The sequence below is a fragment of the Prunus persica genome, unplaced genomic scaffold (assembly GCF_000346465.2).
Source record: "Prunus persica cultivar Lovell unplaced genomic scaffold, Prunus_persica_NCBIv2 scaffold_24, whole genome shotgun sequence".
In the NCBI taxonomy this organism is placed as follows: Eukaryota; Viridiplantae; Streptophyta; class Magnoliopsida; order Rosales; family Rosaceae; genus Prunus; species Prunus persica.
In genome coordinates this window covers 1,108-19,408 of record NW_018027157.1, presented here as the reverse complement: position 1 = coordinate 19,408, position 18,301 = coordinate 1,108, and the positions used below count along the sequence as shown (strand labels likewise).

At 38.0% G+C, this 18,301-nt stretch overlaps 1 protein-coding gene, 1 long non-coding RNA gene and 1 pseudogene across 2 annotated transcripts in view; 2 read left to right on the top strand and 1 right to left on the bottom strand.

The window, feature by feature from the left end:
- The first annotated feature begins 2,924 nt into the window (after window positions 1–2,924).
- On the top strand, window positions 2,925–8,729 carry LOC109946382. Its single transcript, XR_002269533.1, has 2 exons — window positions 2,925–3,180; window positions 7,529–8,729. It is a non-coding gene; the product is annotated as an uncharacterized LOC109946382 (long non-coding RNA).
- Window positions 8,730–9,575: 846 nt separating this feature from the next.
- On the top strand, window positions 9,576–11,025 carry LOC18781552 (annotated as a pseudogene).
- Window positions 11,026–13,098: 2,073 nt separating this feature from the next.
- Window positions 13,099–18,301, bottom strand: part of LOC109946381 ((-)-germacrene D synthase-like) — a 5,880-nt gene continuing 677 nt past the window's right edge. Inside the window, exons 2-6 of the mRNA XM_020553923.1 lie at window positions 17,850–18,231; window positions 17,498–17,762; window positions 16,406–16,645; window positions 16,127–16,316; window positions 13,099–13,295 (exon numbers count right to left, since the gene is read on the bottom strand). Of these exons, the coding sequence (XP_020409512.1) occupies window positions 13,099–13,295; window positions 16,127–16,316; window positions 16,406–16,645; window positions 17,498–17,762; window positions 17,850–18,231 (1,274 nt within the window). The remainder of the gene's footprint in view (window positions 13,296–16,126; window positions 16,317–16,405; window positions 16,646–17,497; window positions 17,763–17,849; window positions 18,232–18,301) is intronic.

Below are 18,301 nucleotides of genomic sequence, written 5' to 3'. Positions count from 1 at the left end.
GTGTATATAAATATTGTGAGAAGGAGACTGATATGGCTTTAGTTGAGGGATTTCTCAAATAAGTTTATTTGAAAGACACCCTTATAAGACTCACCATGCATTTCAATAATCCAATACCATCTAGTTTTTAGATATTTCTTCAAAGATCATCTCTGCGACAATCACTTGGATCCGAAACTATTTGATCATTCAATTAGATAGTTTTTATTATATTCTTTTCTTGAAATACCGTGTTTGTCTATTTTGTTGATTACATCCTACCACAATAATCATCTAAAAACAAGCGTAGTTTTTATATATAAGTTGTTTCAAACAAACTCTTATGAAAAGTAGATGGAATTACAAAAGAGAAAATGAGATTAAACATAAACATAAATGTATCCGTAGGTTTTCTTTGTGAGTCATAGAATCCCCTATATAAATATGTTCAAGATTAAAGATTTATTTTGTATTGGATATACCTAATTATATAGTAAAACGACATTTACACTAATTGTATTGGATTTACCTTAAGCATCAAACTATTAGTCAGCAAAAATGCACAGGTAGTAGGACCTATATACTGCTTCCTTCTGGTCCACAGTTATTAAAGTTTTGGTAGCCTTTGTGGTACGTTGCTTCATGTTCAAGATTACATGAATGTGACCAACGCAGAAGCGTAGAAGATGTAGCTAAAGCACACCATGAAGAAAAGTCGTTCACACTGTCATTGTTGATAATCCAACCACAGTATCTATCGCTCATGTCCACAAACTATTTGTGCTTTCTCAAAGTATTTTACCTAATAATAGATATACAAATCGAGACCAGATACAAGCATAGCTACTTAATTACAAAGATATAATTCATGTTGATCTTCATATCTCATATAATATTTACTTAATAGCTACTAAGTACCTACCAACTACCGACTAAATATTTAATATCAATTTATCATACCTGATATATTCTCAATTCGACACTTATCGTACCTGATATATTCTCAATTCGACACTAATTGTCAATCTTATCATTAGAGTATCAAAAAATTATCAATTAGCGCTAATGTATTAGGTACCGTAAATTTATATCGGGACCAGATAATCCTTTTCCATGCACGCACTGCCTTTCTAAGGCTGTATTGCTTCTACTTTTTAAAAGTCTCTATGCATATAGATATCTTAAGTCATTGGGTCATATAAAGATGGACAACTAGTGCCCCCATTCACTGCTTAATCCGACTCAAAACAAATGCATGGTCATCTGTGGACTCACCGACTGCATGTACCGTACGGCAATGTCACACAACCTGTGGTTTTATTACACGTCATTTTCATAATAATTAATTCTTCTGCTTTCGTTTTTTAGCAAAATTATTCTGAAAATATATGACCCCCTCCCTCTCTCTCACGTCATTTTTATAATAATAAATTCTTCAACTGCATTTTAAAGACTAGATAAGCCTAAGAGCAGCCCACGGATAAAAACGTAATTGTAATGGAGATAGTATTATTTTGTTATTTTCGGCCAATAATGTTATGCCACATCGAAGTATTATCACGAATACTATAGTATTATTAGTCAGAGATAACACTATAAAAATACGTAGTCTTTCTCCCCTCCCACGCCTCTGCCATGGCTTCAACTTGAAGCTGTGTTACAGTGCTAGTGGGTAATTATGAGTCATTAAGGTAAAGTAGAGAAAGAATATATAATATCCAAAAATTGCAATATCCTAACCGTTCTCTAAAGTCTAATTAATTAACGTCTCAAGTGGTTGCAATATCCAAATTTGAGGCTCCTTAAATCTTTCAGGACAGAAATATATAGCAAGGGTTTTAGGAAATTTGTTACCTATTTCCTCTACAAATTACAGTCTCGATCTCTTGGACTACAGGAGTCCACGAAATTTATGGTCACTCACCGTTGGATGTAAATTCAGCGGTTCACTCGCTTTTGTACTCCTTTTAAGAAACTTTTGAACTGTTAGATTAACATTCAACGGTGGGTGACCACAAATCTCTTGGACCCTTATGGTCCAAGAGATCGGAGTTGCTACAAATTAATATATTATTTTATTAATGGAGTAACATAAGTAAACAGAAGTTATATTTCCCACTCATGTAATTAGTACTTTGTTTGAAACCAGGCCTCTTTTTTTTCCACTAATTATTATATCATTCTTATGTAAGTATTCAGTAATAGGAATCAAAATCAATTTGATTACTAATATGCCTTGTACATAATAAAATATGTTTTGTATACTTACTAGTAAAAAAAAAAACTTAAAATGGCAAGTACATCATACTATATAATAACATTTTATTGTCTATATTTTTAAAATTTTACTGATGTTTAATGATAAATAATCCAATATATTTACATTATTATATTGTTCTACGCATTCATTAAATAATTTTGAAATAAAAAATAACAAGATGAGTTTTTTTTGTTGATCGAACAACAAGAGATGAATTTATATGATGGCCTGATGACTCGCTTTTTTTTTTTGGTTGCCAAAGTTAGGAATAAGGAGGGGATTTTCTCACGCACATTACCAAGGTGCCATGAGAGTTCGAACATGAAACTATTAGTTTGCAAGTTATGTAACACCCCGACCCTAATTTATTTACCCAATTAAATTATTAAATTAATTTAAATATGAATTTACGAATATACCCTTTGGATAAGGGTTTTTTGGTTATTTTCTGATTCGAAAAGATTTTGGAGAAGTAAGTGGTACCATTACGTAGAGCTTGTCGACATGAGTTCGTAGACATGCAGCACGCCCAATTTTGAGTTGTAACGAAAAAGGAAAAGTCTGAAAACAAAAAGGATGCAAAGGTAATTTTTAAAATTTGTTAGTGTAGCAAACAGTTTCGTGCTACAGTAACCGGGCAGTTTTAAATTTTCTTTTTCTTTTTCTTCTTCTTCTTCTGCTTCCTCCCTCTCCCTTCGCAAGAAACAGCCCCCTGTTACTATTCATCAGCCGGGATTTTGGGTCACCACCGTCGCATCCGGCCACCGTTTCGGGAGGTACCGGTCCCGAAAGAACCAGGCCACCTCACTCTTTCCTTCCCGACCAGCCTCAGCCGCTGGAACCACCTGTGCTCACCGAAAAATGACAAAAACCGACCGGTTTTAACCCAAAATTCACGGAGCTCGTTCGGACTCCTCCGACCACCATTTTCTTCGATCCAGGTATGCTTTCTCAACCTCTCGAGACGTTCTAGCTGATGGTTGTGTGGGAAATGAGAAATTTCTGTGTTTAGGGGGTTAAATAAGCGATTGAAATTCTGTCAGTTTTCGGCCACTTCCGTCTACTTTTTGAGGTAGGTTCAAGAACAAAAGTTGCTCCACTACATGTGATTTACCTAACCTGGGAGTCTTGGCCGGCGGTTTGGAGTTTTTCCGGCCGCCGGAAATTTCTTTGGACACCTACGCACTGCCGGCGCGTGGGGTGGCGCGTGGGTCATGTGGTGGCCTGTCTTAGAGTTTCAAAATAACCCTCTTGTTGTCCCGAGCATGACGGTATGCTCGGATTTGAATTTGGTTATCGTTTGATCGTCAATCGGATATCGCATAATAGGCGTTATCCGGTTTGACATGTTCAAACCGTTGGATCAACTCCAATTTGATATATGATAATCGAGGCATCTTTAGGATCGTATAGGATTCGACGGATCGTAAAACGGAGTCCCGGACACTCCGAAAGTGCCAATCCTATGGCTATTTTTACAATAACCGTCCGATCGTGCGATCGTGAGCGATCCGACCGTCCGATCTGAACCAAACTTGCAGGAAGTGTATCCTGATCCTTGTAGAGCCCATAGGAACTTTCGGAAATTTGGGGGTTGTGGGCCCGTTTGAGCAAGTTTGAGTAGTTTGACTCTTGGTTGACCGTGAGTCTTCCGAGATAGTTTCACCTTTCTAAAGGGATTAAAATGACCTTATTGATGAGTCTTAACCGCTACTTGAGTTAAGTTGATTTTGTGGGAATAGAATATTAATTTATTGTTTTAAATTGGGGGATATCGGATACTATATTGTGGTTGAGGTTTAGGCAATATTGGAAATTTATCTATATATATATTTTAAAGTTATAAAGATGATGATTACACTGTGTAAGTACCATCCGGTGATTGTTAGGTTTCACGTGGAGTAGGATTTTCCGGCGTTGAGACAGACTTCATACGTGGCGTTGGATGTTCCGGCGTATAGGGAGATTTATGATTGTTAGGTCCCACGTGGCGTAGGATTTTTCGGCGTGAGGACAGACCCCATACGTGGCATTGGATGTTCCGGCGTATGGAGAGATGATATGATTGTTGTTAGGTCACACGTGGCGTAGGATTTTTTAGCGTGCTGACAGACCCCATACGTGGCGTTGAATTTTCTGGCGTATGGGGAGATATTGTGATTGTGAGGTCTCATGTGGCGTAGGATTTTCCGGCGTTGTGACAGACCCCATACGTGGCTTTGGATGTTCCGGCGTATGGGGAGATTATGTAATTGTTAGGTCCCACGTGATGTAGGATTTTCCGGCGTGAGGACAGACCTCATACGTGGTGTTGGATTTTTCGACGTATAGGGAGATATTGTAATAGTTAGGTCGCACGTGGAGTATGATTTTTCGGCGTGTCGACAGACTCCATACGTGGCTTTGGATGTTCCAGAGTATGGGGAGATTATGTGATTGTGAGGTCTCACGTGGCGTAGGATTTTCCGACGTGAGGACAGACCTCATACGCCTCGTATGGGGAGATGATATGATTGTTAGGTCACACGTGGAGTAGGATTTTTCGGCATGCTGACAGACTCCATACATGGCGTTGGATGTTTCGGCATATGGGGAGATTATGTGATTAACAGAGAGATGAATAAAGGTATTGTATGTGTTTGGAATTAGGATTTAGTAGAAAGAACTACGTGTGGCTTGATCCCTCAGTAAGGGTACGTAGGCAACCTAGGGTAGCGCCTAGGTGCAGTCGTTGACTAAACGTTATACATGTTTTTAGGTTTGATTATATGGTATTATGGGCCGAGGCCCCTGGGACTATTGGTGAAAATTCATAGATGGTAGTTGATGCATGCTAGAAATTTGTGAGAAGTATTATTGTGTCTTTGCAGATTGAAAACTTGGGAAGTTATTTCATGTTGACTGCAGTGGTACTTGTAAAATTATTTGAGTTCCTTAGTTGCATTGTCAGTATATTAATTCACTTAAGAGTACTACTAGTTGTTCTGCCTTGATTTATTTGAAGGCTGGAGGCCTTGTCTGTAAACTGTGTGCTATTACATTGTGTGTGCTGGTAGTTGGCTTTTTAAATTGTGTTTTATTGCAGGTTGAAATTTTGGGAATGTTCAATTTACGAGGGAGACTGCCTAAATTTCGGCAGAAAGTCTCGTGCCTTTATTCCTTTTGGAAAAGGAGGCTTTAGTTTTAGTGACTGGGTTCGACATCGGAGTGATATCGGAATTTTCACAAGATTCGTCTTGGGTTTCGGGAAATTCGGGGCGGGTCCTGTCAAGTTAACAATATTTTCCACGAGACTAGGCCCTGTTAGTGGGTCTAATGGCCTTTACTCAACTGGTTTGAAAGGGCGAATGAATTAAATAGAACCATAAACTATATCGTTAATTTTGTTGTTGTTCATTTTTACCATTTCAAGCATTGATTGAACATATGAATGCTACCCTTGGCACGGTAGGGGGTGGGGCTGCTACATGGATGAGGATGGGGCTACTGTGGGGGTGGGGATGAGGAGGAGGAATAAGCTCCTCCGATGGGTTTTGATGAGATTGGCAAGAAGGAGAACGATAGGAGGAGGGTACTTAGAGTTGAGAATATCTTGAAAAGGATGAGGGTAGTTTTGGTATATAAAAAAAATAGAAAAGTTAGATATAGATCCAAATTTAACTCATTGACCACTTTAGTCCTCGTGTTATCAATTTGGCTAATTGAGTCCATGTTTTTGTATATTTTAGAAAATGTGGTCCCTTCTGTTAAAATTCTGTTAAAACTTAAGAAAAAAAGGTCATGTAAATATTCAAATTCAAATAATAATAAAAACTTAATTATTAAAAGTCATGTTCTTGTATTGGGTTGAAAAGGGGGGTCTAGTAGCCCACTCCAACCTAGACTATCATCTCGGATTAACCAACGCCCAGACGAAGCAGAGTGCAAATCTTGTTGAGAAATCGAGCTCAACGGTGGTCTTGGTGCAAACAACGACGAGGGTTCGAGAGGGTTATAGAATCTACAGTGTGCATGTTGTTTGTGTGAATGTCGCCAACTTCTGCTACAACAAGGATGATGAACTGGCAGAGCCAAGCGCTGCAATGACTGGCTACGAAGTTCTTTGCAATTTGCCGGAGAGTAAGGTGCGAGAGAAAAAATGGTGGTTTAGGTGGGGTTGGGAGGTGGTTGAGGTCTGAGCGTGAAATTGGGGGAGGCAATTTTTTTTTATTAATTCAATTTTTAGATTGAATTTGAATATTTAATAATTAATTGCAGTTTTTTAAATTGATTTTAAAATATTTTTTTTCTTCAGTTTTAACAGAATTTTGACGGAAAGGATGAAGTTTTGCTAATATATATAAACACATGGACGAAATTGGCCAAATTGATAATAGGGGAATTAAATTGACCGATGAAGTAAATTACAGGGACCATTTTGAAATTTAAGCCTTCTTTTTATTTAATTAACTTGGTGCGTTCCACCCATCACCTCTGCCACAACTAGTTCCTATAAAAAATTTCAAAGAATATAAGTTATTTTAAGCCTTAGGTGCCTGAAAACCAAATAATTCAAAGATATGAAAAATCTAGCGCAGGGTGAGTTGGGTTGAGCGAGTAGTTGCATGCCCTGTCTCACTCTCACTATAAAAACACACGGCTAACATTATAATATTGGCGCATGAAGTGGGTGCCGTACGTGGAGATTCATGCATTGTTTATTGCAAGCTGGCTGGTCCTGCAGCGATGGTGGTGGTCGATCTGTGTAAATTTGCAGAGAAAATCTTCCTTTCGCTGTGAGAAAGGTGATAGCAAGGGGTTATTTCGTTTCAACCCTTGAGGCATTGGTGGCAAAATTCATATCTTGTGCTTGTGACCACGATTGGTGAGCTGTGGGCAGAGCAAGTGAAGATGCTTTCACATAAGTTTTTGTATATTCTGTCTCTTTTGCTTTTCGTTCATTTTTTTTCTTTTATCTGGTAAGAAAAGGAGAACCATGGAGGACTAAAATATTGTTGGCAGATGGATGTTTGATGTTGGATTGGTTTCTGTTTGAGTGATTCACTCTCTCTGATATTTATATTGTTTTTCTAAATTTCCTTGGCATGAAGCCTAAACCACTTCGGTCAGCAAATGGTTGTAGAATTTGGTTTGTTTTTCTCTAATTGTTCCAGGAAGAAAACTAAAATCAACAGCTCCTGGATGCTTAACTCCTTTTTTTTAGCAGCTTGATTGATCGAAAGAACTTTTTTTTTAGCAATAAATACTGAATACAAAGAAAAATTAACGATTTCATCTCTCCTGCTGCAGGAAGAACTTGAAGAAGGCAACGGAAAACTTGCTTTGCATGAAGCCCCCAGTGGCGTGACTTACGAATCACAAAGTTTGTGATTGTTGAGGAGCCGCTCTAAGAATAATGGCCTAGTCCTTAGCAGAGTCGCCATTTGTATGAGGGTCTATTTTGTTGAGAGATGCAATGGGCTTATTGGACTAATGTGAGGTGGACTGAGATCTCCTTTACCCTTTTTGAGTTTGCAGCACCAGGCCCCAAAGCACCCCGAAAGAGTTTAAGACAGGGTAGTGATTTGGTTATATTCAGTGGCTCCTTACAGGTTTTGATGTACAATTAATAGGTACTGGAATGATTATGCTTGATTTTGTTGCGTTGGAAGTGCTTTTCTTGAAGTGAACTATGTGCTGTAAGTAGTGGAATTAATAGTGCTGGAGAAGATGCTAGAGGAAGTGGTCTCTAGTAAAGAGCAACTATGTCGATACTGTACGCTTCGCATTAATTGGAGCTTGCTTCAGTTAATCAATATGATGCTTGGCTTGAGAGGCTTATGGTGTGAGAACAAGTCTCCATAAGTTTAGTAAGAGAGAGTGCTTTTGCGGCTTGGATTGGAATAAGATATGTTGAAGGTGAGATGCATGTGGTGTTTTCGGGAGTTGGGATGGTTTTCTGTGTGATGTTTAGGGCTTGGAGTGGTGTTATGAAAGAAGAGAAGCGTGATGGAGGAAGGCTTGGGCTTTCTGTGTTTACGGCAGTGGGAGGATGAGCTTGCCTCATGCCGTTCTTCTTCTGGTTTCGGTGTGTGTATTGCAAGGAGGGATGAAGGTCTATTTATAGGCTATAGAATGATTGTGCAAAGAAGGATTCATGAGTGTACAGTGCTCAACAGTTGGTTTTTCCATGAGTGTGCAGTAAAGTGGGTTTGAGTTTTGGAAGAGGCTGGAAGTTCTGTCTCTACTTACCCATGTAATTAGGCTCAGGAAAGTGGGTATGAGTTTTTGTACTCCCAAGCAGCCCTAAAACTTTTATTGTCTGATCCTTCAACGGGCTTTATGAACAATTATAACCATCCACACCACAACTCGTTCAGCAATCTCCATACATATATGTGGCTTAGGTCCATTTAAGTTTGTCGGGTAGTTTAGCATAGGAAAATGTATCTTGCTTGGCACGACTTGTACAATATTTCTATATTTATTTAATGAATTACTTCCCAAAATATAGCTTGGATTAACACATAGCCAACATTATCAGTCCTGATCTCTTGGACCCCTGTAGTCCAAGAGAGTTATGGTCACTCACCGTTAGATATAAATTCAACGGTTGACTTAAATCGGGTAATAATTATTTATGTCATATTGCATTTATATATATCATTTTGAACCATTGGATTAATATCCAACGGTGGGTGACCACAATCTCTCGGACTCATGTGATCCAAGAGATCGGGACTGCCAACATTATATAGTATATTGGGCTTTAAATATCCTTCAACTTCTCATCACATTAATTTTGAGCATCAACAGTAATATATATAGAATTCTTGTTGGTCATAGATTCTTATCTCCTTTTAATTATTATTTTTTAAATAAATGTATCTGTCCCTTCAAAATGAATTAATTCCTGTGTTTTGAAATTTTTCTTAAATGAGTTATTTTAAAATTTAACCATAATGATATTTAACTTTACATATATAGATTAAAAATGTTTTTTTAATTCACCCATTAGAAATTGCCGAATTAGTATCGCCATGATAACAACAATACATAGACGGCATGCATGCTTCTATAAGTTTTATTCCTTATTTTTCCGTCGAGCTAGATCTTCCAATCCCTTGTCAACGGTGGAAACACAACTCTTGTGCCCAATGTTCGCATAATGATATGAGAGGTGATATTTGCATTTTAATGGACCAACCAATATGTATTTGTGAGTGTGAGTAGGAACTACCACATGTGCTCCAAAGTACGATCCATCCTATAAGGGGACTAAAATCATAGCAGAGGATCCGTATCTTATTAAATTTTGTGCACAATTCATTAACCAAATGGTGATCACACAAAACAAATGAGTCATGTACTCCATTAATATTAGGAAAAAGTTTGGCTCCAATTTTTTTTCTTTTGAATTCTTTTAACCTCTTCATTTTTATTTTTTTTTGAAGTTTAACTAGTGCCAAAATCTCCTATGAGAGAACAACCACTAGCCCTTCATGCAGAAAAAGAGTTCGAAGCATAATCATTTTCACGACCAGTGCACCTTAATTAAAAAGGTAGAAGACTACACTACTCCAATCCAAGCAGCAAAAATTCTTTGAAGCACGAGTATTTTCAAGGTTTTTGAATGTTTCACTTTTAAAGCCTTTTACTTTTTTTATATATATAGATATATAGATAACAGTCCCCTTCTATTGAGGGATCCCTCAAATAATTTTATTTGAGGGACGCCTTTTAGGGTACACGACAATTTTTTTCCCAATGATCCAAACCATCTATTTTTTAGGTCTTCATTCATAGATCATCCTTACAAAACATTAGACAAATCGGAAACCATTTCGACATCCAATTGTGTCTTACAAAATCAATGAACACGGTGCTTCAAGCAAATGCTAAAATTTCAATAACTTAATTGAGTGGTCAAATAATATCGGATTCAAGTGAATTTTTGTAGAGATGATCTTTGAATGAGTATCTACAAAATAGAACGTTTGGATTAGTGAAATACAATCCGGAGTGGGGCCTACAAGGGGTGTCCCTCAAATAAGCTTATTTGAGGGATCCCTCAATGGAAGCTCTCTGATATAGATAAATAACACGTGGGTTATTCCTAACCCCAATTTTTTGGGTTTTATATATAATTTTCCATTAATTTTTAATCGATTTTTACCATTAAAATTCTTGTAGGATGTGTTTGTTGGTGGCTCTGACACCTCATTTACACTCCTAGAGTGGACAATGTTCGAGCTTTTAAGGCATCCAAGAATCATGGAAAAATTGCAGAATGAGGTCCGGGGAATAGTTGGCAAGAAAACAGACATAATTAGAGAGGATGATTTGGTTGAAATGCACTACTTGAAGGCAGTTATCAAGGAGACTCTTCGCCTACATCCTTCAATTCCATTGCTACTGCCCAGGCTATCGACCCAAGATGCACAAATAAATGGCTACGACATTAAAGCCAACACACAAGTTATAGTGAATGCGTGGCAAATTGGAAGAGATCCCAAGTCATACAACAAACCAGAGGAGTTCGAGCCAGAAAGGTTCTTGGACAGTGCCATAGATTATAAGGGCAATTACTTCCACGACATTCCATTTGGGGCTGGCAGAAGAGTTTGCCCAGGAATTCAGTTTGCCATGGCTGTCCAAGAGATTGCTTTGGCAAATTTAGTGCACAAGTTCACTGGGCGCTGCCCGATGGCGCAAGAGGGGAGGACTTAGACATGACTGAATCTACTGGGGCAAGCGTTCGCAGAGTATATCCTCTAAAAGTTGTTGCTATTTCATATTTGGGCTAATATAGTGTTGGTGTATCCGAATTAGATCTCATTTATTCACAACAAATAAAAAATTATCATATCTTACGCTATTATTTGGTAATCAAAATTTGAAATAATGGTATTGATATAAATATGTATCTATTAAGAAAAGTGTGGAATTGCTTATGGACTCACTGACTATCCAGTTGTTGAAATGTCCATTGTTTGGTGTCTAAGAGCCTTTCCATCGGACAGTCCTTGCCAGGGCAATAGGGGGCCCAAGCCCCTTTTCATGATTCCAGCGGCCTTAAGCTATCAGGGCAACTGCTTGGGCCTACGAAACCAAGCCAGCCCTCAGGCAAAATTAGCTCGAGCTCAAGCCAGGGTATGCTGACGTCAGAAACAGCAACAGAAAATTTAAAATTGAAAAAAATCTACAAATAATTTTAGAATTTTTTTAAAATAAATACTTAGTCATATTTTTCACTTTCCATACCAAAACTCTATACAAATTTCTTTCATCACATCTCATGTGAATAGTTGTTGTCATGGCAATGGGTGAAAACACTAAAACTTTTTACAAGGGCTGCCACTATTCATGTGAATAGTAACAGTCCTTTTGCTTTGTCTTGGCAAATGGATGAAAGTGCTCTAATAAACTCTCACTTTGTCTTTTATTTATTGAAACTGAAGGCAGCGCAGGGCCAGTAGCTCAGAGATATGCTGCAACGCTCATTGTGTGAATCCAATGTCTCACAATCAAAACTGTGGCAAGTGCACCAACCACTGCAAGGAAGGCACTTCTTGTGGCAATGGAATGTGCGATTACGCATAGAAATAAATATATATATACACACACAATAAAGATCACATGACATATATGCATGTGTGTATGTATATTGATCCATCTATATATTTATTTCTTTAATAATTTATATATGCATTTAATTGTATGTTTTTATTAATACAAGTAATAGTTTAAATTACAAGGGATTTTTGGGTATAAAATGCATTTATTTGCTACTTGAAAAGGTCGTTAATCTTTAATTTGACACTTATTTATTTTTCTTTTTCCTGATTGTTGAAGGGATGTGCTGCACAAATATGCCAATATCTATGTCTCGGTTATTTATATATTAATTTATTTCTTACATAGTAAGAAAGGAGAAATTTTTTTATGTTCTTCTATGTACACAAGTTGACTCGTGTACCATCTAATACAAGTGTATTGAAGAATATTTTCACATGTCACATGTATGGTGTACTCGGAGCGTACAGAAATTACTCGTAAAAAAGAGGTTCGGCTTTTAGGCTATGGAGTTAAAAAGTGGATTGGGCTATGCGTACGTAACACATGTATACGGAGGAACTCATGTATTTTGGTCCAGCTCATAAAAGTTTGTATTGTAGGGGCATAGAGAGCAGGGCCAACCTTGAGATTTTGAGGGCCCTGAGCAAAATTTAAACGAGAGCCCTCACATAATGTAATATGAAAATATTTATAAAAAAATTTACCATGACGTAATACCATTATAAATTTTTTTAATAACTAAAATTCATTCTCTAGTAGCATGCAATGGCAATTATAAATCCAATTCATAAAAGTTTTAATGTTTCAATTTGAGAAAATAGAAGAGAAAGAAGAAGACATGAATATTTTTTGTTTTGTTTTGAGTGGGTGAAAACATACACTACAAATTTTTTTGATTGATATTGAAGAAAGCTTGTTTTTTGACATGTTTCCTTTTTTTGTTTTTTGACATGTTTTTTCATTTTTTTTTTCCTATTGTTAACAATAAAAAAAGAAATGTAGAAATGTAAAAATATAACTACTGAATGATACAATATGGAGTCAAACCCGACTTTGTTTTATTCAGAACATCAATTGCAAACTAATCTATATGACACATAAAATCTAAAGTACTAAATGGGCTGACAAACAAAAGGTCAGTACAGTACAAATAGTGTAGTCTTATTCTGAGTAATGCCCACGACTACAAATGACCCAAAACAAAACAAATTACTATTTTTTACAACCAAAACGCAAAGACATGACTTGTGGAGACCTTATTCTTTATAGCAAAGACAAGAAGACCAAATTTTATTTTAGGCCTATATGGGCACAGGGTTGACAAACAAAGACACCAGAAGATCCTTAAGTACAACTCCAGCATGAGTAAAGCCATCTTCATGCTTGTACATAAGTTCATTGGTGACAGGACTCGCCCCGAATTTTTCGAAATCCAAGACGAATTCTGTGGAAATTCCGACATCACCCCGATGCCGGGCCCACTTACTAAAACTGTAGCCTCTTTATTCAAAAACAGAATAAAGGCATGAGACTTTCTGCCGAAATTTTGGCTGAGTCTCCCCTGTAATTTGAACAATCCCAAAAATTTCAGCCTGCATAAAACACATTTAATATCCATAACTGGCAACATGCACAAGATAATTCCATGCAATTCACATAATCGGGCTCCGGCCTTCAAATAATCTGAAACTAAACTACCAACAGAGCTCTTAAGTCAACTAATACCTTAACCAAGGCAAGTAATAATTTCAAACATAAATATGAATGCCTAAATACACTTTACGTCATCTAGTTTTCAACCGAATTTCAGGACCAATGACAAGGTCAGAACCAATCTCAAAAATAATATTTAGTCTGCGGCTGCACCTAGGCACTATCCTAGGCTGCCTACATACCCTCACTGAGTGATCAAGCCACACGTAGTTCTTTCCAATGCAATACCACAATCCTTCATTCATCTCCCTAATGATCACATAATCTCCCCATACGCCGAAAAAAATCCAACGCCATGTATGGGGCCTGTCTCACACGCCGGAAGAATCCCACGACACGTGTGAGACCTAATAATCACATAATCTCCCCATACGCCGGAACATCCAAAGCCGCGTATGAGGTCTGTCAGCACACCGGAAAATCCTACGTCACGTGTGACCTAATAATCATATCATCTCCTCATACGCTGGAACATCCAAAGCCACGTATGGGGTTTGTCCTTACGCCGGAAAATTCTATGTCACGTGGGACCTAACAATCACAAAATCTCCTCATACGCCGGAAAATCCTACGCCACGTGAGACCTAATAATCACATAATCTCCCCAAACGCCGGAACATCCAAAGCCACGTATAGGGTCTGTCAGCACGCTGGAAAATCCTACGCCACGTGTGACCTAACAATCATATCAACTCCCCATACGCCAGAACATCCAACGCCACGTATGGGGTCTGTCCTCACGTTTGAAAATCCTACGCCACGTGGGACCTAATAATCACAAAATCTCCACGCCGGAACATCCAACGCCACGTATGGGGTCTATCTCAACGTCGAGAAATCCTATGCCACGTGAGACCTAACAATCATAAAATCTCCCCATACGCCGGAACATCCAACGCCACATATGGGGTCTGTCAGCACATCGGAAAATCCTACGCCACGTGTGACCTAACAATCATATCATCTCCCATACGCCGGAACATCCAACGCCACTTATGGAGTTTGTCCTCACGCCGGAAAATCTTGCGTCACATGGGACCTAACAATCACAAAATCTCCCCATACGCCGGAACATCCAACGCCATGTATGGGGTGTGTCTCAACGCCGGAAAATCTTACGCCATGCGAGACCTCAAAATCACAGGATGGTACTTATAGTGAAATCAAACATCTTTATATCTTTATAATATATATATATATATATGTATGTATTAATTTCCAAAATAGCATAAACCTCAACCACAATATAGCATCCCATAATTCCCCAATTTAAAATAATAAAATTAATATCCTAATCCCTCATAATCAACATAACTCAACTAGCGATCAAGACCTGTCTCTACGGTCATTTTAGTCCTCCTACGAAGGTGAAACTATCCCGGAAGACTCACGGTCAACCAAGGGTCAAACTACCCCATACTTGGTCAAACGGGTCAACGGAGCCCATGACCTCCAAATTCCGATCTGAAAGTTCCTATAGGTTCCACAAGGTTTAGTATACACGTCCCCCAACTTTGGTCCTAATTAACGGTTGGATCGCTCGCGATCGCACAATCGGACGATTATTGTAAAACATAAACTTTAAGTTATTAAATCGGAACATCTGGGGATCTGATTCACGATCCTTGAATTCCTACACGATCTTAGAAATGCCTAGATTAACATATTATAAATTCAGGACTATCCAACAGTTCAAACCTATCGAACCCGGATAACGCACAATATGCGATATCCGTTCGAGACTCAAATGGTATTCAAATTGAAATCCGCGCACACCTATGCGCTCGAGACAACAAAAGGGTCGCATCGGGACACAATGCCCCTTTTCTACAGTACCTACGCACCGGCAGCGCATGGGTGTCCAAAGCGATAACCCACCGTCGAAAAAACTCATAATCACGGCTCAAGAGTCCTACCCTAGGTGTAACACCCTATTTGGAACCATTTTTGTTCTTGGACATACCCTTAAAAACCAGCGGAAGTGGCTGAAATTTCACTTTGAAAATTCGGCCAAAACCTAAATTCTAAATCGAGTTTCTAAACATGAATATCGTCCAATTCCTACACAACAGGCAGCTAGAGTGTGAAGAATAGGTGAGAAATCGTACCTCGGTTGCTGGAGTTGGCTGTCGGAATCGACCGTAGCGACGCCGTGAACAACCAGAGAAACCAGTCGATATTGCTGGCAAATCTCGAGCTCTCCGTCCGGGAAAAGGGGCGGGTCCTGACCGTGGCGTCGAGACGAAGCGAACAGGACTGGTGCCGACCCTTGCCGTGGCCGGAGCTGAGAAAATCGAAGAGAGAGAGAGAGAGAGAGAGAGAGAGAGAGAGAGAAAAACCAGATTTTATTAAACCCTTTTTGTAATATTTACGATTATGCCACTGAGGGTATTTTGATCGTATCTCTCTTGCTACAACTCCGATTTTAGCCCACCATGTGTCTATGAACTCATCTCGCTGTGCTCTATGCAACGGTATAGTCGAAATTTCTAAATTTCTCCCCGGTCAAAAAGTCAACTTTAAACCTAATAAAATATTCTAAGGGCAAAATGATCTTTTATTATGTTTAATTAATAATTAAACATTTATTTAGGACCGGGTCGTTACAATTGGTACATGCAAAATTCAGAATTCTCAATCGTAGTGGCATAGGGATGGTGGTGAGGTTGATCAACTCTTCATTTATGTCCTTCCATGCCTTATTTACTTGTTTTCGGAGTTCGATTATCGTCTCTTCTTCTGTGGCACCATACTCTTTCATGTAGCATTCCACAGCTGAGGCAATATGTCCTCTCTTTTGCTCAAACTACGTCAATATAGACATGAATTTAGGGTTAAAAGGGGGTATGGGGAAATAAATAAAAATGAAAAGGTTGCATTTATGTTAATATGTACCTTGTGGGACTTCATGTCATCCATGAGTCTGCCAAGTATTGATAAAGAGTTCACAATCTTAGGGTCACTGAGAACCCAATCCAAGGACTTTTTTGTGACAATATCTCCCATTCCAATAAAGGACGTGGTTGATAGCATCATGTAGGATGTACCAAGTGCTACTGCCATATATTCATCCATTGTTGGTGTGTATTTCTGGTGGAGCCATTTGGCTTCATCAGAGTAACCTCTAACTTGACATTTCATTTACGAAATCAAGATATGATCTGTAATTACTTTCTATGCAATAATATCATGAGAATTTATATTTTATTAGAATTAAGAGCATCCAACCCAAAAAGTAAAAAAAAAAAACTTATATTCCCTGGCCTTTTTTTTATTTGGATCGGACCGAGTCAAGCACATACTCAAATCTATCTAGATAGGTCTGAAGCCCGACCCAAAGAAATGTAAGATATCAACTACTATTTGTGCATATATAAACTTGGAAATTAACTAGAATACTAATTAATGGTCTTGCAACTCTGTAATCTAAAAAATATTAATGAGGCTTAGTGCTTCTCTCGCATAGTGGATGCGATATAAATTTCCCTCTTTTCCAAGCTTTTCTTCGATTTCAGTGTATACATCCAACATTGCTCCATAACAAACTTTCATATACTCCGGCAGTTGGTCCAAAGCTGAGATGTCCCACCTGATGATTAAAATAAGTTAATAATAAGATATAGACTAGTGATGACTTAATCAGTAATTAGAGAAGGATAATTGACTACTGGATATAATATTCATTCATTCTTCTTTCTCTTGAACTCTTTTTTTTTTTTATCAAATGTACTAATATTTAATTTTATCAAAGAAAAACATTAAAAAGTTTATGAATTTATTGATTTGTATTTGTTATTACATGCTAATTGATGATAAATTTTAGTTATAAAAAAATAGTTTTATAACATTATGTTATGGCAAAAAGAAATTTAGTATTTTTATATTAGATTATGTGAGGGCTTAAATTTCACATAAAGCCCTCAAGATTTCAGGACCGCCGATGGTTATAGTGATGACTTATTCAGTATTTAGAGAAGGATAAATGACTAATCTAAACAACTTATAAATTAATTGGGTTTCGATTTCAATACACCTTTCAACAGCTTCAGTAAAGAGCTCTAGCTCCTCTTGTGTGCCATACACATCATAAATGTCATCAATAGCGGCTGTCACAGCAAAAACTTTGCTTAATGATGTCCTAGCAAAGCAATATTGGGGCTCAAAATAGGTTCCCAGAGCCCCAAAGTAGCACTCAACTACTCTGTCTCTTGCAAAAGGAAGCTTGTTTACAAAGTCCAAATCCTTCCACCACCTGAATTTATCATTTAATTACATAATAATAACTTAATTAGTATACTGATGAACACTAATATATATGTATGTATGTATATTAATTAACCTTGAAATTTCACTTAGTTCTTTCTGATGGACTTGCTGCACTAGGTTTATATCCAACTTTACCAAAGTTAGGAGAGTTTCATTTGCTGGATGAGGTTCCTCCTCAAAGATAGCCAAGTAACGCCTTGCTTCTAGCCTTTGGCAGCCCTTCCAGAATGGTTGATACAAGGCATGGGTTACTTGTTTTGCAAGCAAGGGGCTTAAACGGTGTGCTTCCACTGACTCAAGATGAGTTGTGGTGAAGGTGAGCGCCTCATCCAGTAAATCCTCTCCATGCATCCTAAGATGTGTGGCTTCGTACAAGCTCAACAGTCCTACTACATCATCCACAAGTGTTTCCTTAAATTTCCCGTCATCGTCCTTGAACTTGTTGAAAATGTCTGCTAGCTCCACCAAAATGTGTACATGATTAGAAGAAGAAAATTAATTAATCTAGAATTATAAAACAAAACA